This window comes from Heloderma suspectum, chromosome 4 (assembly GCF_057233095.1).
Source record: "Heloderma suspectum isolate Gila_16-S chromosome 4, 16-S_ref, whole genome shotgun sequence".
Lineage (NCBI taxonomy): Eukaryota > Metazoa > Chordata > Lepidosauria > Squamata > Helodermatidae > Heloderma > Heloderma suspectum.
In genome coordinates, this window is record NC_139461.1 from 197,615,176 (window position 1) to 197,639,852 (window position 24,677).

At 41.8% G+C, this 24,677-nt stretch overlaps 1 protein-coding gene across 8 annotated transcripts in view; it reads right to left on the reverse strand.

The window, feature by feature from the left end:
• Nucleotides 1-24,677, reverse strand: part of DPYD (dihydropyrimidine dehydrogenase) — a 761,638-nt gene that overhangs the window by 402,780 nt on the left and 334,181 nt on the right. For all 8 annotated transcript variants that reach the window (XM_084851877.1, XM_084851875.1, XM_084851880.1 and 5 more), the window contains 2 exons: nt 12,714-12,821; nt 6,066-6,235 (listed from right to left, as the gene is read on the reverse strand). In XM_084851877.1, coding sequence (XP_084708003.1) covers nt 6,066-6,235; nt 12,714-12,821 — 278 coding nt within the window. The remainder of the gene's footprint in view (nt 1-6,065; nt 6,236-12,713; nt 12,822-24,677) is intronic.

A 24,677-nucleotide genomic window follows, 5' to 3' on the forward strand; every position in this document is an offset into this window, starting at 1 on the left:
TGGCATTCCAAAGGGGAGTCAGAGGGGAACGTCAGCTGACAGCCATTGTGATCGAAGCTGCCACTGTCACAAAAAGGGAGGCAGAAGTCAAAGGCAAAAGATGTGGGCCAATTTCACCCCCACCCCATATACACACTTTTGTCCAATAAAATTCCACCAATGGGAAAAGTGCTACTGCTGCCACAACTGTCAACAGTACCTTTTGAACCCCGCTATTTTTTCTCTTAATCCTCCTGAAGTATCACCAAAATGATGTCCCCATTTTTTTGTCACCTGCGTCTTCCTTAAACAGTAACTAGCAGTTTGGATTGAATCCGAATTCAAAGAGCTCCAAGAATATAACTTATAGTCATGTTATCAGATGCCTCACTTGCTGGTTTGGTCCAATTTGTTTCAGTGCTAATATAGGAGTAAAAACGATTCAAGGAATCATCTTGAATATCTAGATATGGGCATCTAACAAAAGGATTATGCAAAATGGATAGGATTTAAATTAGAACTTGTGAAGGATTGCTGGTTTCACCCCAACAACCCTGCAAGGTAGACCAGGCCAAACTTGGCCATAAGCTTCCTCTAAATAAACTCAGTGGCTCCCTTCCAGGCCAATAGGCACTGTATTTAGCGCTGAAGTTATTCAGGACACACCAACAGAAGTTGGATAAAAATTTATTAGGGGAAAGGAACAAAGAGGAAGGAATAGGGAGAGGTGGTAGGTTGTGCAGGAAATTACAAGCAAGGTACAACCCTCTAAGCAAAACCAGAAACGCTAAACACCAAGGCACACACTCCCAAGAGCAAAACGATAAAGCTAGCTAGTCTATCCTATACATACCAAAGTATGGGCCTCCTAGGATAGCCATCAACCTACGGCACACCCTAGTACCATACCATCAGGGCGAAGAAGAGACACCCGCCCCTTCTCTAGCCCTCCTTTTATTGCTCATCCCTAGCAACTCAAGGCAGATTCGAGGCACCCAATCCAAACCCAGGCCTGGGACACCCCACTCCACCCTCCAAAGAGGTTGCATCTTCCCACCAGGCATGGCTGTTATCATTTTCCCAATTAGCGGAGCAAATGTGGCCTTGAGCTGCAGGCTGAGAAACTGCTAAAAACAGTCAACCTCCAGGTGGCTGCTGCATAGGTGACTACCCCAGCGGGCCTCATGGCCCCTACTCTATTAACCCATTCTTGACAGAACTTAACTTTCCACAGAAGCGAACATTAGGCTTCATTGTATTCCTTTTGTATTTACTTCTGTTGATAAAACATTACTACCTCTTATGGTCAAAGGTGTTTTAACAGGCAAGTGACCCAGTGGTTTTGACTGTGAGATACATAAAGATGGTGTTCAGTCTTATTCCGCACATTTTGAATGTGATGTCATTTATATTAGCCATGCTCAACCTGGTACCCTCCAGAAGTTCTAGAATTCAAATACCATCAGCCTCAGCCAGCATGGCGAATGATAAGGAATGCTGGGAGTTGTAGTCCGAAACTTCTGGAGGGCATCAGGTTGGAAGGCTGATTTATATAGTCACAATAGACTAGGAAGTTACTGTAATATTTATTTAAAAACTGAAGTGTAAGTTGGTTAATATTTTAGAAAAACGTTGTTGAAAACAAAATTTACAATCCAGTAATCCCCCTACTCATCCTAGTACAGACACAAGGACTAGGGGAATATAATCAGAGTTGTACTGAATAAATTACTGCATGCATTTCATTTGTTCAAAATAACACTTCCCTAAATTTTAATATTATGACAAAAAAAACCCAGAATATAAACTATGTATCATGAAAAATTACTCTTCTTTCTGGTCACTTCTGTGTGCTGTCCCCTTTCTGTAACTCTTAGGTGTCCACAATCTACAACTATTCTTGAAGAGAGAGGTCTATTTCCCCATATATTTTGTGACTGAGGCATACTCAATGTCTCATTAGTGTAAATTATGCAATAATCCATGGTATATAGCACATAAATTACAACAAAGCAAGCCCACCACATTGTAATAATTAAAGCTGAAATAAAAAGCTTTCATAATAAAATAAATGATTAAAGGCACAATCCAATGTATGGTTAGATAGGAAAAAGTCCTACAGTTTCCAGCATTCCCCAGCCAGTGCTGGCTAGGGAATGCTGGGAGTTGTAAGACTTTTTTTTCTGTCTCAACATACATAAGATTTTACCCTAAGATGCCAATTAGCAGCTCAATGTGTGTGCAAAGCATGCATGCTGGCCACTGGAATTTTAATTCTAAATTAATTTCTGCTTTAGTTTGTAAATTTATTGGTAATTTTTTTAAAAAAACAATCCCTTCTGGAGTCAACAGATTTTATTTTTGAAGTTTTTCACTCTTTCACATGGGTGCACATAATTTCTGCCTGCTCTTCGTAGATAGCTAGAAGTTGTTCCTTTTATTGCGACATACTAGACACGGCCGGTAAATATAATACAAAGTTGCACTGGCTCCCTTTCAGTCACCGGGAACAATTCAAGTTCTAGCATACAGAGCCCTAAACTGCTTTGGCCTGGCTACCTGAAAGAACATCATTCCCCATATAATTCTTCCCAGGCTCTGAGGTCAGTTGGGGACACTATTTTGGGGATGCCATTAGTGGCAGAGGTTAAAAAAACTACAACTCACTGGAGGATCTTCTCAGCAGTAGCACCCCAATTGTGGAATTCTCTTCCCTCTCAACTCTGTCTGTTTTCTATGTTAAGTAACTTTGGTTGATTGATAATAATAGTACATTTCTATTTTTAAATTTTACTTCATGTATTCTATTCTGGTTGTATTGTTTACTGTGGTTTTAATGTTTTATATATTTTGTATTGTTTTATTGTGTGCTCTTTGGTTTTAATTTTTGTGAACTGCTCAGATGGCTTCGGCTGTTGGGCAGTATAGAAATGAAATGAATGAACCAACGAACGAACGAATGAATGAATGAATGTTGTTGTGACCCACCCTGAAGTCACATCTGATGAGAGGCAGGATATATGTTTGAATGAATGAATGAATGAATGAATGAATCATAGAATAGTGTTGGAAGGGGCCTATAAGATCACTGAGTTCAACCCCCAGCCCCTGCTCAGTGCAGGAATCCAAGATAAAGCACCCCTGACAAGTGGCTGTCCGGCTTCATCTTGAATGCCTCCATTGTGGGAGAGCCCACTACCTCCCTAGGTAATTAGTTCCATTGTCATATTGCTTTAACAGTCAGGAAGTTTTTCCTGATGTTCAGCCGGAATCCGACTTCCTGTAACTTGAGCCCATGATTCCATGTCCTGCACTCTGGGATGATCGAGAAGAGACCCTGGTCTTCCTCTCTGTGACAGCCTTTCAGGTACTTGAAGAGTGCTATCCTATCTCCCCTCAGTCTTCTCTTCTCAAGGCTAAACATGCCCAGTTCTTTCAGTCTCTCCTCATAGGGCTTTGCTTCCAGTCCCCTGATCATCTTCGTTGAAATAAATCAGAGTGGCTCAACATATGGATATTCCTTATCTCAAGGTCAATATGGATATTCCTTATCTCAAGGTCAATATTTCCACACTCAGGGAAAGGGCCACACATGAATTGGGATCGTGGGCCAGCACAACTCCAGCAAACTTTAATGGGGGGGGAGGGGTGTTGTGAAACATGTTAGTTCATAAATATTGGGGCACTTTTCTCACTCAGTTCCATATGGATCTCCTCAGCAAAGTCTATCTATCTATCTATCTATCTATCTATCTATCTATCTATCTAAAACCCTCTCTTTGTGCCAAGCAGCTCTTTGAGTGCATTTAGAAAGCATGGATCAGTCTATTTCTGGTCTGTGTTAATTTCTCATGTGTTCATTCCCAAGTCTGTTCTGTTTAATCTACGAATTGTGCTTTAAAAAAAAAATCTATAAAGAAGCCGGTATTTACATACGCATTTTTGAACATATTTTATGTATTTATTTATTACATTTCTATACCACCCAATAGCCAAAGTTATCTGGGCAGTCCATGACACATTTTCTAAAAAAAACAAGCATTTCTAAACTATTGTGTTTCAAAGCAGACATTTCTAAATGTATTCCATCCTTAAATATGCATTTTCATGCATGTTGGTATGTTTTTTGAGCTTGGAACTGCATAGTAAAATGTGGAGGTGTGAAATCTGAAGGACAACTGCATTCTGATCTGCATATTAGTTCTGGAGGAGAAAATCAGGTTGGATACTTTCAAAATGGAGGACTGAAGAAAGACTTTGAGCAGCTTTACTAGAATGGTCCATGAGACGCAAGTGGGTAGTTCATGTATCGTTCTTGGAAAACTAAAGAGCCAGAATACTCGAATGTGTAAGTATAGCTCTTACCAATCTCGATGCGAAACTTCATACTTAGGAATCATGTAAAGTGAGCTGCCAAATGTTGTCATGTATTTAAAAGAAATATATATAGAGAGAGTGAGTCTAGGGTACAAAGCTCACTCGTAAAGGCCATGCTTCCCTGGGGTTCAATTCCTCACAAAACCAGTTAAAGGACAATGAGTTGGAGGGTTTGGACCTTGGCTGAGACAATAGAGAGCTGCCAGCCAGAACTGGCAAAATAGGGCAGGATGGTCTCAATCAGTATAAAGGTAGTTTCATGTGTTCCTAAGAACACAGTGAACATCTGATAGCAATATTTGATTTCAAGTGGCCAGTGCAGTATTATGAGCAAAGAAACGGCAAAAACCACCAGGTGTGGGGCAACTTTATTATTTCCTAATGCCTTCCTGAAGGAAAATATTTCCACAGTTCTATAACTTTAAGTTCCATGAAAGTTTGCTGACTATGGAAAACCCTCCCCACAGTATACAAGAGCATGCTATGAAATAATAAGTTTGTCTGGCACCAGGAGAGAAATTTATTCAGTTCACATTTTAAGGCAAAATTACCTAATTGCAGACTTCCAAACTCTATACGAACCGAAACTCTTTCAAAATTTACATTTCACCGAATTTTGCAGTAGAGTTCTCCAAACAAAACATACATAGAAAAATGTGCATGTTGGGGAAAATAACATTAAAAGTGCATTATATTAGGAAAACATGCTTGCAAAAATGTATATATTAGGCAAAAATGCATACACAAATGCATGTGTTAGGAGAAATGTGCACAAAAATGGTTAGGAATGTTCATGCAAACATTTCAAGAAAAGTTCTCAAAGTCTGGTAAGAACTGAATTAACTTCAGACTGGAGAAAGTCTCAAAGTTTGGAATGAACTGAACATAAGACTGGAAAAATGAGGAACAGAGAGAAACCCGAACGGACATATTTGTCCATCCCTATATGACACCCATAAGTTTTGGTCTTCCAGGCCAGCTCTAGAGGGGTTGAGACTGGGCATTTCTCATGGCTCCAAGACTGTCAGACAGCCCACCAAACCAACAGTGCTGCCACACAGTGCACAAGATAGTAAAGAAGTGGCCTGAAAAAATGATCAAGTGGCACACTCTGCCTCTGCCATGTAAAGAAAACCCACTGAAGCTGCCTTGTTTCAGATCCAGCACTCAGTCGACTGTGTGGTAAAGCCCTGGCTACAATGCAGGATATAAGGGCCAAGATGCATGGCACAGGCACTGTGTGCAACTTTCCTCTCTTGCTCATTTTAAAAGAGAACCAGGTGAAGAAGTCAGCAATTGAAAGCAAAGGAAAGATGAGTCAGGGTGAGGTATTGAGGTCTTTTCCTGCCAGCCATCAATCTACCCAAATTTCCCCCCCCCCCAGCTGTTTTTCTCCACCCAGGGAAAGAGATACAGATTCTAGTAGATTTTACTGCAAAAAGAAAAGTAGAATTGAAGGAAGAAAAGTTTGAGTGGAACAAATGGACTGAGGGTAACGGGTTAAGCAGCTGCTTCCACCACCAGTCCCCATTTCAAGATGGCAAATTCCCAAGGCTACTTTCTCTCATTGTTTTCTGTTTTGTTTTCAAGTTGAGGGGATGCTACAGAAGCCTGGGTGCCATGTGTAAATTGGCCTTCAACAATGTCCATAAACCAGCATTTCATACTCAAAGGTATTTTCAATTAATACTTGCAGGGTTTCAGTTTACCTCCTCAGGGACAGCCCGTATATTCGTAAATCCTTTTCTGAAGACCACAAAGACACGGCGAGCTCCGCAGCGCAAAGCCGATGTTGCACAGTCGAATGCAGTGTCGCCTGCACCAAGAACAATCGCCGTTCCCTGTATTGATGGCAACGGAGAGCGACAGCTGCACAGCCCTGAAGTATGAGAGGAAAACCCCATTTTCAAGGAGAGGGGAAAAAAAACTATTTCTGCATGACAGCTCAAATGACACTTGTACTCGAAGCAGTGTAAAATTGCATCTTGCAGTTTCCAAGCATGGAGAGTCACTATCACATTATTCTGCTTCATTGAAAGACGGTTTTATTCCCACTTTTAAGATATGCTCATACATGTAATTTCATAGTCAGTACCTTTAGCAGCATTGCTTTCCTGTCTTGGCAGGAAATAAAGTACAATGCACGTTAAAAAAAAAATGGAAAGGCCTTGTCAGATTGAGTGCGACTGATTGAAGATCCTGGTATTCACAAAATTAAACCTTTGACTCCTTTTTGTCAGCATCAATATTCTTTGAGGAAGAAAAGGGGAGGGGGAAAAAGGGAAACCCATATCACAGAAACTTCTGTCCATCACTGGATCTGTCACCTGATTCTTAATCAAAACCTTGTTTGTTTTTTAAAAAAGTATCTGTAAGTGTTCATTCATGCTCTGGTAAAATGCAAGCAGCAGAAACAGAAGCTACTAAAAAAGGAAGACAGCCCCAATCACTCTCACTCTCAGGCCCACAGGTGCAAAGTGGAGCTTTGCACATGGCTTTGTGGAAACAATTTTTGTGCTTGACCAGCCATCGTCCACTCAGCTTCCCCCTGCTCCTGCTCCTCCCAGCATCTAATTTCACAGCCACTTTATCTGGCAAGCTTGACAACTGGCCCCAAAGAGCTGTCTCTCCGAAGGGAGGCCCCTCCTCCTGAACAGAATCCCTGAGGGACGTGAGGAGAGGACGGCCTCACTGGCAGTTGGGAGAAGGCGGTTAGTCCTCTGAGGGAGAGAATCAGAGAGAAGAGAAGCTAGATGATCTGATCAGAGCCCACACCTGTACTGCCCTTTAAATGACCTTTGTGGTACAGATAGTGAGGCCTCTTTCAGTTTGAGAGTCTTCTGTATGTCTAACCCTTGTTTTCTAATATAATCGTAATCAACATTTTACACTTCTACCACCCATCCTGCTCCATCTGGGATTCCATCTAGGGATGGCGTGGGCGCCCAGCTGGGGCTTGAAGCCCAGCAAAAAATCACCAGCTCGGCCTCCTGAATGCCAGTGCACAGGCCCCGGCACCTGCCCAGCTCAGTGCGTGCCAAGTTGGGCACGTGCATGGGCGTCTGCTCCTTGAACAAGCACCATTAGCCACTCAATGTATGTCTGTAATGCCGCGGATGCTGCCCCTTTAAGCCCCCATTTCCGTAAATGGGATACTTCAGAAAAGAATGAGCAGCCGTTTGGCGGCAAATGGCACTCCATGAGGGAATGGATGCCTACATGATGCTGCAGAGCACCCCACAAACTGCCCAGCAGCTCTCCCCACACTGCTCACTTGGGCCAGGTAAGTGCTGGGGGTTCGGCAAGCCAGGCAGGTGCTGGGGGCTGCTGACTGGCATTCGTGGGGCAGGTTTGCAATTTCTCACCGGGCTTCGAGCCCCAACCAAGTCCCTGCGCCATCCCTATCAGAAAGATGGCTGTGATTCTGCACACCAGCCCACCATTGGATCCAGCAGACAGAGGTCCATGACTGCTCAAAAGTGTTCATTCCCCACCTGCAATGGGAAATGAACCTCACTTGCATGTCTGCAGCATCACAGCCAGATCTGTAGCCATTACACTGAAATCTATGGGACTGACTTCCATAAAAGGATGTAAGTGTAAGATTATCATCTTCCTTGAAGTGATTCTGGGGTCACCTTGTTCAGGGGGGGGGGGAGTTTTTGTATTCATTTCCCACTTGTTTCTTTTCCTTTCTTGTTTTTAGAGTTATGAAGAGAAATATGAAAGTTCACACAGTGTCAATAAGTCACTGTCTAGTATTGCCCAGGATACTGAAAAAAACCAAAAAAAAACCCACCCAAAACCCAAAAAGCACACAATCCATACAATGCATTGCACTTTAACAACAGGCAGAAAGCAGCTAACCACTGATTAAACAAATTACTGTAATTTTAAAAATGATACCATAAATAGCGTAAACCTGTAATCTGGAGGGGCCTGTGATTGTTTCATTCAGAGGAGTGTGTTTTACTATATCATCAATAGTCTATAATTCTTAACTTTGTGCTATGGCAGTCGTGAATTTTCACAGCAAGGGTGTAGAGCCACAAGTATCAATTTCTTTCAAGAACAAAAAAACCCCCACCTTTAAACACAGGTATATGAACACTAAAAACAACAACAACCCCAAAACCAATACATACATGTGCATACGGAAACCTTCCTTCAGCACAACACAGTACATAGTTAATTATTTCTCCATATGGACATAGGATAATGTGTGTGTGTCTGTGTGTGTTTAAAAGTAGTGTTTCTTGTGGGCTGTGTGTGTGGGGCAGGGATGCTGGAGAAATTCGAGATGGATTAAAATGAGCTCGGATTTCTAAGAATCCAACCTGTGGAATCCGCTGCAGAGCGACCCCCTCAGGCCCTGCGGAGTCCGTGGACTTTCGGATGATTTTTTTACTTTCCCGAAATTTATGCATATAAATCCATAGAAAAATATGTAAGTTTCTACTGAGAAAACATAGAATGGAATAGGGGACAATACACTGAATGGTACGTACTGGGGTAGATTATGTAAATACTTACATAAATACTTACGTAAATACTCATGTAAATATTTACATAATTATTTTTGTATTTTTTCTGCATGGTGAAAAATATATCCACATTCGTCTGTGGGTGGATGACAGAATGAAAGGCACCTGACAATCCACAAAACACAGACGGAGTGGATTTTACACAGTCCATACATCCCTAGTGTGGGGTGGGAAGCTGAAGTAGGTTTTGGCAGCTTTCATGGGGTGGGGATGTATTGCTTGAATACAGACACTGGTCTACAAAGCAGGCAACAGACTGCAGCAAACCATAATATCTTACCTTCACCGCACTCATCCAATAGTTCCCAAGGTACAGTATGGAACATCACTAACTTAATCCCTGCTGCAGTATTGCATCTCTTTTGCCTCTCATTAGAGGTTCTCCATGACAGTTATCAATGTGCCCATTTCATTTAGTGGGTGTGTGCATGGATATTTTGAATGATACTCAGTGTGCATCTAACCACCTCTGAATTTCACAGTTCATATGTGATGGGGCCCTAGAACATGATGGACCTCTACCCATGCATCTTGCGGCCAAGGCTTAGTGAGAGCTCATCAGGTGCTATGCAGTGGAATTCACAATGCGGGTGCAGGAAGAAAGGGTATATCCTGGTGCTTTCTCTTCCTGCTCTTTCACATTCATTCATTCATTCATTCACTCACTCACTCACTCACTCATTCTTAATTTATTTGTTTTATTTCTATACTGCCCAATAGCTGAAGCTCTATGGGTGGTTCACAGACATACTAAACTGAAACCATAGGAAGCTGCAGCAGAGGTGTTTCACATAGTGAGGCTAAGAAGCAGTACAAATGAGGGCAAAATCAGGATAAAACCCCCAAGCCCTCAATGAAAGATTCAATGGGAAGCATTACCATGATATTCCACTGGTTTTTTTCCCCCCTGAAAAATTGGGAGTTAGTACTGTGTTAGTATTACTGCAACATGGGCTTTAGATAGCTGGGCATGTGTCTTAAAAAGGAACCTTCTGAAATAAGGTGTGTTTTTGACTGTGCATTCTCCAGAAAAGATATGCTATCTTGAGATACATGGTGCTTCATTTAGGATTAAGGAGAGGACATGACCTTTTGAACTCTAAAAGGATGAAGACATTGTGGAATACCTTCCACTGATTTGTGTCATTTTCAACAGTCTTCTTCCCCCCACCCACCCTCAAGCTTAGAAGATTACCTGGATGAGGAAACTCCATCCCACCTACCAGGTCTTTCCAAACCAGAATACAAAACTTTACCAGATTCAAGGAAATGGCTCTGTAAGATCCTAGCGAACTTCCAGCAGGGGCAGAGCTAACAGCACAGCACTGCAAGGCTATTCATCCTTTATACGGTTTCAGGAGGCCTTTGCACTCCACTGAAGCAATAGCTCCCCTTTCTATGGGTGACAAGCCTTCAGTCAGTGATCTGTTCAAGGTCCTGATGGGCTCTGCCTAGTTCTAGCCAGATTATGCTCAACCAGCCAAGTCCGCACCTTGCTGATGGAAGGAAGACACTAAGAAATTAAGTATCCAAGACATTCCTGATAATTAGCAATGCTCAAGAGGTGGAGTTAAGCTTATGTCATTCCAGTAGGCTCACTGAAAGACAAGAGCTGCATTTGGACATTACACTAAACAGTTTAGCACTATGAGAAGAAGCCTAGGCAAGCCTCAGGTTTGCACCCCTCCGCCTGTCCCTCTCTTCTTCTAGTACAGCCACAAGAAGCAGACTGGAAGCTTTTGCTTCTGTTTTCAACTACCTACAGTTACTCATTTTGTCCTAAGTGACAAAATGTAGTCAGTGACTGGGTTCACATGACCACCGCAGCCCACCATGGCTTATTTAAGCCACAGTGAGTTGCAGTGTGTGCTGCCTGACCTTTTGAATATTCAAGCTGCAGTGGCTGGGCACCGTGACTTATTGTGTGATGCGAACCCAGCAAGGGTGGCTTATGCAAGGGTTAAACAACCCTCACATAACCCTAAAACAGCCCATGACACACTAAGCCACCTGAGACTTGCCCAGGCTTCTTCCCATAGTGCTAAACTCTAATTTAGTGTAATGTCTGAACGCAGCCCTTGTCTTGCAGTGAGAGAGGCTGGAATGAGATAGGCTTAACCCACCTCTTGAGCATTGCTGTTTAACCCTTGCATAAGCCATGCTCTCTGGGTTCGCACAACATGCTATACCACAGTGCTCACCCACTGTGGCTTGAATAGTCAAAAGGCTGGCCGGTGTGTTCCACAACCCACCATAGTTGAAATAAGCCACTGTGCGAAACAGCCAAGTGTGACCTATGGTTTAGAGAAAAAAACCAGGATTGTAAAGCACAGGTTGAAACTGGCTTGTTTCCCTAAACCATAGTTAAACTAACCCTGGTTTGTCCAGGTTTAAACATAATGAGTACCCACATTCAGTTGAAAGCTTCTGATCTCCTATTTGCAACTGCACCAGAGGAGGAGAGAAGAGGCCATATGACCTGAGGCTCATGCATGTAATGCTAAACTATAGTTTAGTGTTACTTGCAAACAAGGCCATTGGGTAATTCTGGGCATGGTAGATAACAGATATAAGGAACTGTCTTGTTCCCCTGCAGCTGAGAATTGTCAACCTTGTGTAGCAGCTACTATCCAGGGTCTCTCAAGTCCTGCTGCCCAATGGTCTTTACCTGGAAGTGAGTGGGACTGAATTGGAGTTATCAAGTATGGAAAGAATGGAGTGTATCACTACCGACAAAGACAACTTCCATATGCCCATGAATCAGAATATGTACATTTTCAAACAGCAAGGGTATTTTGCGTTTGTTTTTGTTTGCTGTGAGTGAGGTGGCAACCCTACCCCCAAAGATGAGTTCACAGTGATTGTACTCATGGTAGCTGCTACGTAATAAGCAGTTTTCTACAAACCGGCTAAATAGAGTTATTAGACAGGAAACACTGTCCTGGGCAGAGATGTTTGGAGTGTGTTCACCTTCTAAGTCTGCAGAGAGCCATGCTTCATTTATAAGAGCACACAGCTTTCACCGTTACCTAGGAACTCATTTAAGTGCCTCTGTAATCAGTATGCGCTCTTGTATGAATGGCTTTCTGGCCAGCTGTAAAAACAAGACAATGATCCACATGCATCCAAAGAGCTCTGTGCACCAAGTGCTTCCGGACACATGAATTTCCCTTCAGAAAAGGCTTCAGGCTGCATAGCAGAGGCCACTCAGATGGGTCTCTCAAATTTCAAGAGAGGCTCTCTTAAAAGGGCGGACTCAAAACCTCAAGAATGTGTGCAGAAGCTCTGCCAATGGCTCTTTGAATCTCACCCTAGAATAAAAATCCATATTCTCAGAAGAGCCTGCGACTGCATTATTCCCAGCATGCCACTTAAGATTGCCTTAGAGGGCTCTGCCCCTGTGTTTCTTCCCTGTGGAACATTATAACATCTGTAGTGAGGGAAAGGATCTTTACTAATGCAGCCCCCTCATTATGAAATAACCTCCCAGATGTTGCACATTTGTACGTCTCCCTCCTGGCTTCAGGGTGTGCGTGTGCGTGCGTGCGTGTGTGCACGCAAACCTTCCTATTCTGGTTGAACTGGATACTACTGAACTATGGTGGATACTGATTCTTTGTATTCTGAGTCTATTGATTTTATATGTGTTTTAAAGATTGATGGGTTGTTGTTTTTACTGTTTTGAAATTAATACTGTGGTTTTATGTATTGTTCGGTATGACACCTTAAGCACATCAAAAGATGGGATATAAATGTTTCATGTGAATATTCTGAAAACATACAAAAATCTTTTCTGAAAAAGAAAACAGTTACCTGGTTTACTTGCCATAGCTACCAGTGGCAGGAAGTCTTTCGATGTGTAAAATCCTTCATCCATTCCCAGACCTTGAAATATAGATTCTTGCTTTGGTTCTGGTAGACCTAACACAGAAATTTAAATGGAATATAAATATTTAGCAGACATCAAATACTGAAAGAAAGAAAAAAAGAAAGATAGATGTCTTCATCCTATCTGCCATTAAATCAGTAGAACTTCTAGAGTTTTATGTTTTTGACAAAGAGAGAGAGCAGTTCATATTCAACCTATTTTGCATATAATGGCAATTTTCTTAACAAAGGCACATTCATCATGCATAATAATAAACATTTGTATAGTGCTTTCAAGTGTTCAAAGTGTGTGACATGCGTAATCTAGTTGTAATCCTTACAACAATTCTGGAAAGTAAGCCAACATTATTACCCACCAGATAGCAGGCGGGGAGGGCCAAGGCTGAGAGAGAGAGAGGCTTTCCTTAGACTACCTATAGAGTTCATGGCAGAGGCAAGAGTTGAATTTGAGATTTCCTGATTCACAGCTTAGTCAAAAAGAGATACACCTTTTGGGTAACCACACAATTCGCATAAGTGTTTCACAAAAGAGCGCTGCTATTGATCACATGCATTTTAGCACAAATACCCAACCGTACAAAATTGGGTTCATCCCTAGGTTTTAGAGATTCTGCGCACATTCAAAAAGATCCACTGAACACCTTACTTAGGGGAGGAAGGGCAGCTGACATCAGGAAATCTATCTCTGCTGAGACTTCTAGCAGCTTTTCTGGCTTAGTGTAATAAATACTGATCTGTTGTTACCTGACAAGGATTTTGTTTCAGCCACTTGGATGAACAACAGTAACAAATATTTACCAGTCACCACAATGTCACCACAATGTCTTTTTGGATGTTACAAGCCTCTGACATGACTTCGCCACACATGGGAGTACACCAAGTGCCATTTGACGTTCAGCAGCTAGAGATCTCAACCAGTGGAGTCAAGACAAGAAAACATTCGTAATGGTGACAGAGTCTGGAAGACAGGTGGCATCTCAAGCCATCTGGACACACAGGCTTGGAAGCCTGCCAAGCTTACTGCCAAGAGCCATGCTTACCATTCCATCACATTAACTAGAGTGAAGATGTGAATACCCACAATACTTGAATACAAACATGCTACTAATTTCATCAGAGTTTGTTATTTGGCAGCACAGATGATACATAACGTAACTAGGGATTTATAACATTTCTACAATCATCATTTGGGATCGTTATTCACCAATAACTTTTTTTTTTTTAACATGGTTAAGAAATCCCAGCCACAGAGTCAAACCATTGCAATTTTTGGTTCAGTTCCACTTCAGATTCAATTGCAACTGAAGTTGTCCTGGTTTGACTCCATTTCAGGCAAGTGGAGGAAAGCACTTGGTAAAGCACTTGGTAAAGCACTTGGTAAACTTGGGAAGTGCTTTCCAGAACTTCCCAAGCCGCAACACCTACCCCAGGGGTCCCCAACCTTTTTGGATCCGTGGGAACATTTGGGAATTGGAGACACTGCTGTGGGCACTGCCACAAAATGCCTAATCAGTGGATTGCCACTTTGGAATTGACCTTTCACATCTATGGATCTTAGGCTGCGTCTTTTTCAGCAAAAACATTTGCTTCGTGTCTACTGAACACCGCAACGTCTCTTAATAAGGGATTGTCTAATTCGGCTAATTGCTGGAGGTGAAATACAGCTAGTGCTTGTTTTAAACATATGTTTTGGCCATGTCCAGTAGTTCCTTCTTTTTGCAGGGAAGTTGTTACACAGAACAATTTTGTACTGCAACCGTCTTTAATATTCAGTGACGTACATGCTCTTTTAAATTATTTACCTGCTTCATGGAAATTAACAAATAGTCAGTATAAATGGATTATCTGGACAATTTTTACAGCTAAAAGTCTGATATTACAACTTTGGAAGGATCAACACTCACCTCCTATAATGCAATGGATTGAGGACCTTATAACATTTTCAATATTTGAAGGGGTGGCATATAAGCACCACCTTCAAATGAATGCTTATTTGGATGTTTGGTCCAATTTTGTTGGAGCCCATGTGTACTTGCTAGAAAGTTGTATGCATTTCATACATATCCATGTATGCATATTTAAAACATGGGAAAAAATTAAAAATAAAATTTCCAGATGACCACAGGCACCACTGGAATGCCCGTGGGCGCAATGGTGCTTGTAGGCATCGCGTTGGGGACCCCGGACTCCCTTGTGAACTCTTCTGCATCCTTTTGCAGACATTACCAAAAAGGGGAGTACTCATAAGATGCACCCATCTATTCCACTCAGCATTAATCCCCTCTCTTAATCAATCCTTTATTAGAAGTAAAGAATCCCACTCCCTCGCATGAGCACCATCTTTGTGAGTGTGTGCCAAGAAGCCCATCTTTCTTCTGAGAAAATACTGTTTCTCAGTTCAGCATTCTGTGTGTGTGTGTGTGTGTGTAAGTATGTAGAAAAGTAGAGGTACATCTAACTAAAGGCTTATTTAACACAGAGTGTTAGTAAGCCCTGGGGAAAAGCAATTCTGGAGGGGAAGAAGGCTTATTAATAAATTAGGAAGAAAATAAAAATGATGGTTTTTAAATGGCAAAGCTATTAAGCAGTCCTTTTAAATCAGTTTTTAACAAGGAAAAATAAGCAGAAGTAACTATGTACAATTAAGAATGTAATGGCCCAGATCCCGAGTTGCAGTTAAGAGTTCTTCAGCACAGTTTCTGGGAGGGGCTGTATAGGTAGCTTGTACTTCATCATGCAGTTGGCTGAGAAGTGGAGGGTCCTTTCTGCCAGCCTCTGATTGTTCCTGATGACGGGGAACTCGCCTCCCAAGTTACCAAGACTTTCACTTATATGCACGCCACTGGCGACAATGGTGTAATAGCATAAAACACTCTGCTGAAGGAATCTTTGCCAGGAACACACAGGGTGAAGACAGATCTACTATTTATAAGGATGGCTTGGAAGTGGCCTCATGGGTTCAATTTGAACATAATTTTATTTTTTAAACAAGGTGAAATTTTTATTTTGAAATGAAGCTGAAAAAACAGGCAACAAAAAGGAAGAACAGCACTTAATAATAATGACTTTACTGTATTATTAAGAGAAAAGGAGGGTAGTAAATAAATACCTTTAAAAAATGAAACTTGCTGACTGCTGTCGTTAGAATATCATGGGTGGCCTAATGGGAAGAGTTAAGAGCAAAACAGCCAGAGGAGAGCATCACTCACTATTAGTTCAGACACTGAAGGCACAATCCTATGCATATTTAGAGAGAGAAAAGGCCTACAACTCCCAGCATGTGGCTGGGGCATGCTGGGAGTTGTAGACCTTTTTTCTGTCTAGACATGCATAGGATTGTGCCCTTAGTAATGTAACTGAATCATAGTCAGAAAAAAAATGCATTCATATTTGACTGGAATGCATTCGGGAGCTTGGAGTGATTCCTCATAGGGGAATAATAGAAACCAAGATGCTATAACCTCTTTTTAGCCATTTTCCTCTCCTACAGTGAAGACTGTTCTGCAGCTTGGGGGGGGGGGTAATACATTTTAATGGTGCAAACCTGGAAATGAGACAGCTCTGATCTGCTAGAACCTGTGTTCTGTGTGTGTGTGTGTCACACATGCACGCACACCTGTAGCAGTTTGCAACTATTTTTGAGTGATTTGCTTCGTGTTTTTTTTTTAAGGGAAGGGATGAATGGATAAGCATCCATACATTTTAAAAATAAAATTAAAAAATAAAAGAAATAGACAGCCTGGCTGAACAAGCCTGAAAGCTAGCCCACGTTCAATTTTCTGGTATGTAGGTCCATCATGTAAATTACAAATCCAGGGAGAAGCTGGGCTTATGACACCATGAGCCTAGTGTGTGTGTGGGGGGGGGGAGGAGAACCCTGTTGCAACTCCTGCCATCAACGTTACATCCGTGCTTATGAACACTGTAGATTTAGCAACATTTTGCTCCATGGCAGCAGCATAATTCTGATGTTATATCACATCAGAAAAGTCAAGCGCCACATCAACAGTTAGATTAAGGGGGGTGGGTATAAGTAAATGCCTGAGTAAACAAAATGCATTATGAAGGTTGACAGCTCTAAAGGTTATACTTCCCAGGGAATTAAGAACACTAATCCATAAACAACAGTCATTTGTTTGAGAGAATAAAATGTTTTATTTCATGTACCATTAACATTACATAATACACACACAATGGACTGGTTCAGATGTAAAAGGGATGCTGAACAAACCACATTCTGAGGGTAAATGAGCAAAGAGCTTCCTCCTTCCCCTGCACAGCCAAGCAGCAGCAGCAACTTCTTCATTTGTTAAACCGCTGTTCCCAGTGAAACAGGAAACTGTGGTTTAAGCACTTCCAGAAACAGATCCTGGTTTCCAATTCCTGGTTTGTAGGTAGCCCTTAAAAAGGAGTTAAATTCATTTCTTTGCTCAGTTATTCTCAAACAAATCCTAGTTTGTTTGAGGAGCCCCATTACATTTATACCAGGTAATTTTGTGAAGAAAGGTATCCCAAAATTGTAAAAGCCTCTGAACCTTCTGTTTCCTCTTAAAAGAAAAATAAGGGGAAAACAGGGCAAATTTACATTGCTCCTGAATCACAGACTAGGGTGCTTCCAGATGAGGCATTTATTGTGCAATCACCCTGCTTCATTCATGGAATTTTATGGGTCATTGTCTTCTATTCGTAAACCTCCCCTGTTTTCTCATGGCTTCTTCCATCTTTTTTTTCTTTTTACAACAAAAATACTTTAAGGAGGGAAAGACTGAAAGATCAAAAGCAGAATGTCTTTTGATAAATAGCACTAGGGGTCATCTGTCTGGAAGCACCCCAAAGCTGTTAGATAAGGAGCTCCTTCACACAGTTTTTGTGTGTGTGCAATTGTTGTTTTTCATTCACCGTTTCCCCTGCATGCAATGTTGTTGTCCTGCAGCTGCTGTCCTGTACCTTCCCCGTTTTCCCCGTGATATTTCTGTATGCGAAAAATGTGGTATTACTTGTAGCAGCATAATGGATCTGCCATCACCCATCCATGTATTGCTGACACCACGCTACTACAACACACTTTGTGTAGGCAGGTGTTGGGCAGTGTTGATGTCACCTAGTGACAACACTTGGGTGGTGTGTCACCCTCTTGTGCCTCCCTTGACCTCCAGCTTTGTTATTCTGCTCCTGGGAATCACACTGGGAACTTCGGAAGTGTAGTACACTGGTGTTCCACTGGTACAGTACACCGGCATTTCAGGAGTTTAACAGGGTGCTGCTGCTTCCAGTGCCTGCAATGTTGCAACCCCTTTCCACTCAATCCCTTCTCCCAGTGTATACTCAAATGGGGAAAGTATTACTGCTTGTTTTTACAAGGACAATACCAACTTGTGCACATTGGGGGGTGGGGACTCTGGAAGGGTTTCACTAGTACAACATACCGGCATTTCACTACTACAGCATGGCAGAGACTGACTTGCGCATGGGGCGGGGAGAGCAGAAGTTGCAAAGATACTGTGGTTTGTATATAGAAGTTGTCAAGGTAGGGATCAGAGGCAGAGGTGAAAAGGGGAGGCAAGGAAGTTGAAATGGAAAACTTCATACTGAGGGGAAGGAGGGGCTACCGCAGAGGGGGTATACACAGGGCCTACAATGCTTCTGACATCTGATTACATCCTGCCAGGCTCCACCCACCCAGTGTAAATGGCAGGTAAATTCAGAAAAAGAAAAACCGGCTGTGTAAAGAACCGATTTAAATCCCACAAAGCATCCAGAAGCAGAAGCCCCAGTAAGTTGTGGGATAAAAAGCCTGGTGTGATGAAGCCCAAGAGCACTAGCTCTTGTTCAATCAAAATAATAAATAAAAATGTATAAAGTCTGACAAACCAAGAATTGAATTATTAAAAAAAGAATTTGAATTCGTGATTGGAGTAGAGGAAAAATGCATTCATGATTGTTATGGGATTCAACGTTCCTCCCCCTTTTTTGTAAAGATATGTTTTTATAAGGCATTCTATAGAAGTAATTACTTTCAACATGTGTATGTATTTATGTATGTATGTATATAGTATATAATACTTCCAGGCAGCTCTCTTTTCTTTCCATACAGACAATAGTCTAACCCAGCTTTTGTCAACCTGGTACCCTCCAGATGTTTTGGACTAAACATCCTAGCATTCATGGCCACTGGCCATGCTGGCTAGGGCTGATGGGAGTTAAAGTCCCAAACATCTGTTGGCAAAGGCTGGTCTAACCTAGGGCCTTGGCTGATTAATGAAAACTTTTTTCTGATTTGTCAAGTCTGGCATATAAAGAAATTTTCAGGAAGTTCTCCTCACCACCAAAAAGCCTTCCTTCTGTAAATGACCAATTGCCACTTTCAGCCTGTTTGTGCCTTCTAAACAAACTGTGGAAGGATTAGGAATTGGGCTGCCCGCCACAGGCATTGGCCAAAAGGTTTGGATCCTGATAGTGGTTTTATTTCCTGTTCAAATTGTAAACTCAAAATCCCCCAAAACAGATGTTTTCATCAGGCTAGCAAGCCTAGGTAAGCACTGTTGGCTCACCTGATGAAATTCTGGCTCTACCTGGCTCTACAGGCTGGCTCAGATTAATGGTGGCCCACTGGAGGCAGAGCACCTGAAGAGCACACAGGCTCTGCCACAGGCCTTCTGCTCAACAGCAGTCATTAGACTAATGGTGCCTCCTCTTTTCATGAGGACTGTCCATCTGGCTACCATGATCTTCTTTGCCGTCAATCATGGCAGCTCCACAAAGGGTGATCACAATTGTGCTAATCATGGTAGGAAGCCAGTCTACACAGACACCAGTACTCATAAAAAGTGTCCTGGACACTTTCAGGCCCTGCAGATCCAGAAAACTCCTGTATGGAAAAGAGGCTGCAAAACATCTGTTATGAAAAAACTGTCACTCATTACACATTGTTGGGCGAGAAGAATGAATGTGACAGAAATATTTAGGAGTGCTTGGAGGTTATTTCGTTTGTTGTTGTGGGGATCCCTTCAACAGGAGTAAAGTGACTTGATAAGCATTCAGAAGGCTAGAACTACAAGTAGACATCAATGCATGAATGTATCTAGATTTTCTATCTATTTAAAGCTAGGGTACAACCACACTAAATTACTAATATTTAATAAGATCCCTGATTTCAGAGTGCTGAAGCCACTGAAACTGAAAACAGGGATGAATTTGGCTATGTTTGTGTAGACGTCTACAAGAACTGAATGTCAACAACAGCATTCTGCTTATGGATGCCTTTTCATTTTGGAGGCAATCGAGTAAAACCGTCTTTGTGATCTTGTAATCTGAAAGAAGTATTAGGGGATGTTTTCCCTGTGACCATTATGGATTTGAATACAACATATTTATGATTGGCACTTGCCATGTTAAAGGATGCAGATAACTTTGCTCAACAAAGATCTAGTCACAGGCAGATAGGAAAGTGGGATCAAGATCTGATAGAGAGCCAATAGTCACACTAGAGAGACATCCTTTGATAATGAACAGCCACCCAGCAGAAACACACTTTCAGAGAGAGATAAAATATTGATATATCACCAGCAGCCACCCAGCACAGAAACAATTTGGAGTAAAGACACAACTACATGGGAAGAATGTAATTGACAGCAAACATATAAAGACACACAATCTGTGTAAAAACAACCACCAATGAAAGAGACAGGAGCAAATAACATCTGAGAAAGATATATGATTTAGATGCACTATCCACACAGGACAAATTAGTGTTGTGCCAAAAAAACCTGATTCTTCCATTTTTGGCATTTTGTGGGGGTGGGTGGTGGAAAAATGGAAACTCTGGTGAAAGAGTCTGAGAGAGGTGAGAATTTTGAAGAATTGTCTCCTTGGGGAAAGGGACGGGGTTTCCACATACCTTTTTAAGTGTGGGCAATTCCTGAGGGGTCTTCCTTTTATTTATTGTTAAAAACACCCCCTGTACTTGCAGGAGCCCAGGACTCTTCTCCAGCCCAGCAGTTCTTTCTGAACTCCCAGGAGACCATATCTCCCTCTCCAAAAGGCTTTCAGGAAGAACTCCCAGCTCGAGAAGAGCCCTGGGCAACAGTAAGTGCAGGGAGTGTTTTGTTTTCTTTTGTTTAAAAAAATAAAATAGAAAAAAAGACCCCTGAAGAATCGCCTACACTTAAAAAAGGGTATGCGGAAACCCTGTCCCATGCCCCAAAGAGAAAAATCTCTGAAATTCTCTGCTTCCCTATGAAAGAGGCAGAAAAGGCAATGCCTCTTTCACAGGGAGAGAAAAAGTTCCCCAAAACAGGGCTCAGGATTCGGCACAGTACTAGTTGTAGATATTACATTAGCTATAACTACTGCTGAACATCATGTTGCTATTTAAAAAAAACAACAACACTAAGATTTCCTGGCAAGGTATCTGCAATATCTGCAGTTCTGACTTTAAAGCATAAGTGGAAGGACAATGTTGCTTAGGACAAATAGCCATTCAAAAGATGTTGGAAAATCTGACTTCTATGGTTAGTACAGAACAGACAGCAAACCTCCAGAAATCACATACTGTGCTAATACATACGTACCTCTCAAATTCAGCCCCCACATAGCCTTGCAAAAATTTAGATTACACAACCTCTTTTACCATCATCACCACTCAAATAAATAATTCTGCCTCCTGACCTTATAGGGTGGGTCCAACCCCATTCTAGCTGGCCTCCTGAACTGGACAGGAAGAATCCACATGGTGAGTGCCACAAACTGGCCAAACTTTCTTTGTGTTTTTATTGGACATGTTTTTACTTGAGTTTTAGAAAGAGCAATCCTATGGCTCTTCGATGGCATCTGAGGCCATAGGATGTAGCAAATCTCCTCCAAGGCTGGACAGAGAGCTCCCCCACCCTGCCCCACTCAGCCTCTGTGGAAAGTTCCATGGTGGCTTCTTCTCCTGTGGCTGGGACTCTGACCTTGGGAAGGGAAGAAATGGGTGTGTTGGGGGTGGGCCAGTGGGCATGGACGAGAGAGACTATGGAACCACTGGATCCAAAGGCCTCTCAGCCCCCACCCCTGCCCCCAGCAGTGAGAGCACATTAAACGGGCTCAGAGGCCCATCTAACAAACATTCAAAGGAGCATGGAGAGGCAAAAAAGAGCCTCTTTTGCTCCTTCTGGTCTGCTGGCAAGAGCCCGGCAGGGTATCGGGTGGATTGAGGCCTCCAGTCTCAGAGGCCTCCATCATATAGCCCATAGGATTGGTCTCTTAATGTTTTAATTATAACTTCATTATTGTATCTCTATTTTATTGTTACCCACCCTGGGCACTATTTTTAATGGAAAGGTAGGATATAAATTACATAAAAATATATATACATAAATACAGTTTCTAATAACCCAGTAAGAAATAGCTGTGATAAAGCAGTTAAAAAGTTCCCCTTAAAGTGAAAATTTCTCCCATTTGTGATCTTTTTTTGTGTGCACCCACAATTCATCTTACATTTTTCCCTTTGCTCCCAAAACTCAAGGAAATTACAGGGGTCTTTCTGATTTGGTAAAACTCGTGTATTCATAAAAATATGGAGAGGGGTTTAAAGTTCACATTTAAATCATGTAAGCAAGAGCAACTTGTATTGCAACACATGCTCAGTGCCAGATTGATTCCTTCCCAGTGGAGTCTCTTCCCAGAAGAAATGGCTGCCACCCAGAGTGAAGAGTCATAAAGCTGCTGAAGGCAGATGCTTGGAGAAGGAGGAGACCAAAATCTTCTGTGTGTGCCTGGTTTTGTTGTTGTTTTGTTTTTTGTGAATTATGAAGAGACTACATGTGGTAGAGATGTGTGTGTGTATCTGTGCATGTGTGTGTGAAAGAGAGATAAAGAGAAAAGATGACCAACTTCTTGCACAGTTTAACTTAAGTTGGAAAGCACTATCTTATAAATGACTCTTTACTTTATTCAAATGCTTTCATTTGAGTTAGAGAGTATGACATATGACTAGAGATGTGAAGGTCCAGAGAAACGTGTAAAATTGTGTGTGTGGGGGGGGGGCATTTTTCCCAAGGACTGTTTTTGTTTTGTTTTGTTTTAAAAAAAACCCTGAAAAAATTGAACAGCTTTGGATTATGAAATATTTTCTTTTGGAATTTAAGACAAGGTGTTCAGATATTGTTACCAAGAATCTGCTTGTCACAAATGATTTCTTAAAACTATGTAATAAAAAGACTTATAGAAAGACTAGAGATGTAAAATGTCTGGAAATAATGAAGCCATGGGGAAAAAAGTTTTTTTAATCCTCTCTGTAAGATTCCCAGCATAGTTATTTCTTCCATTTCTTATTAAAATTGTTTATCCAAAGTTCTTCTTAGTGACAGAGATTTCAGGATGCTCCAAGTCATGCTCATTTTCCCAACATGTGAATAGACTCATCATATCATAATATGGAAGAAAATGACAGTTTGGGTTTTGGTCTACAGAGTCCTGAGTTTCTGGACTTGTCTTCCTCTGCCTCCAGTTCTTCCTGCTTCTTCTGGCTTGTAGGACAATTCAGATGTTTGGGGATTACTTGCTGAAGTTCCCTCAGTGGTCAGACATAAACTCGGGATCTAAAATAAATTATGTATAACTTGGTTTGCTCATAAAATGCATCATGTTTGGTATATTACATTTTAAAATGTTGTTTATTCAGACAATAATTACAAAACTGCTGAGTTCACTCTTTAAAGTTTTCAAATATAATGATAATTTTATGAGCAAACCATGTTATACATAATATAACTCTAGGAACATAAAGGCTGCTTTACATTCCTAAATCAACCTTCCTCAACTTGGTGCCCTAGAGATGTTTTGGACTAGAATGGCCAGCATTCCTGACCATTGCCCATCCTGCCTGAGGCTGATAGGAGCTGAAGTCCAAAATATCTGGGAGGCAACAGGTTGGGGCAGGTTGTCCTAAAGCAACAAATAAAGTTTAGATCTGTAAAGAGTGGTTTAAAAATAGGTATTGCTTATTTTTCAATTTTCTCCAACATTTCCATTTTTTACACACACACACACACACACACCCCTTCATGGATCACTGCCTTGTTGTGGGGAAGGGGCTTGCGTAACTCAGTGAAGCCATAAGCTATGCCGTGCAGGGCCACCCAAGACGGACAGGTCATGGCAGAGAGTTCTGACAAAATGTGGTCCACTGGAGAAGGAAATGGCAACCCACTCCAGTATTCTTGCCAAGAAAACCCCATGGAACGTATCACAAGGCTAAAAGAGATGACGCCGGAAGATGAGCCCCTCAGGTCGGAAGGTGTCCAATATGCTACTGGGGATGAGCAGAGGGTATTTCCAAGTAGCGCCAGAAAGAGTGAAGCGGCTGGGCCAAACCCGAAAGGACACTCAGCTGTGGATGTGTCTGGTGGTGAAAAGAAAATCCGATGCTGTAAAGAACAATATTGTTTAGGAACCTGGAATGTAAGATCAATGAATCAAGGTAAGCTGGAGGTGGTCAAACATGAGATGGCAAGATTGAACATCGACATCTTGGGAATCGGCGAACTAAAATGGACAGGCATGGGCGAATTTAATTCAGGTGACCATCATATCTACTATTGTGGGCAAGAATCCCTTAGAAGAAATGGAGTAGCACTCATAGTCAACAAAAGGGTGGGAAAAGCAGTACTGGGGTACAATCTTAAAAATGATAGAATGATCTCAGTACGAATCCAAGGCAAACCATTCAACATCACAGTAATTCAAGTCTATGCCCCAACCACTGAGGCCGAAGAAGCTGAGGTTGATCGGTTCTATGAAGACCTACAACACCTTCTAGAACTAACACCAAAAAAAGATGTCCTCTTCATCATAGGGGATTGGAATGCTAAAGTAGGAAGTCAAGAAATCACCGGGATAACAGGCAGG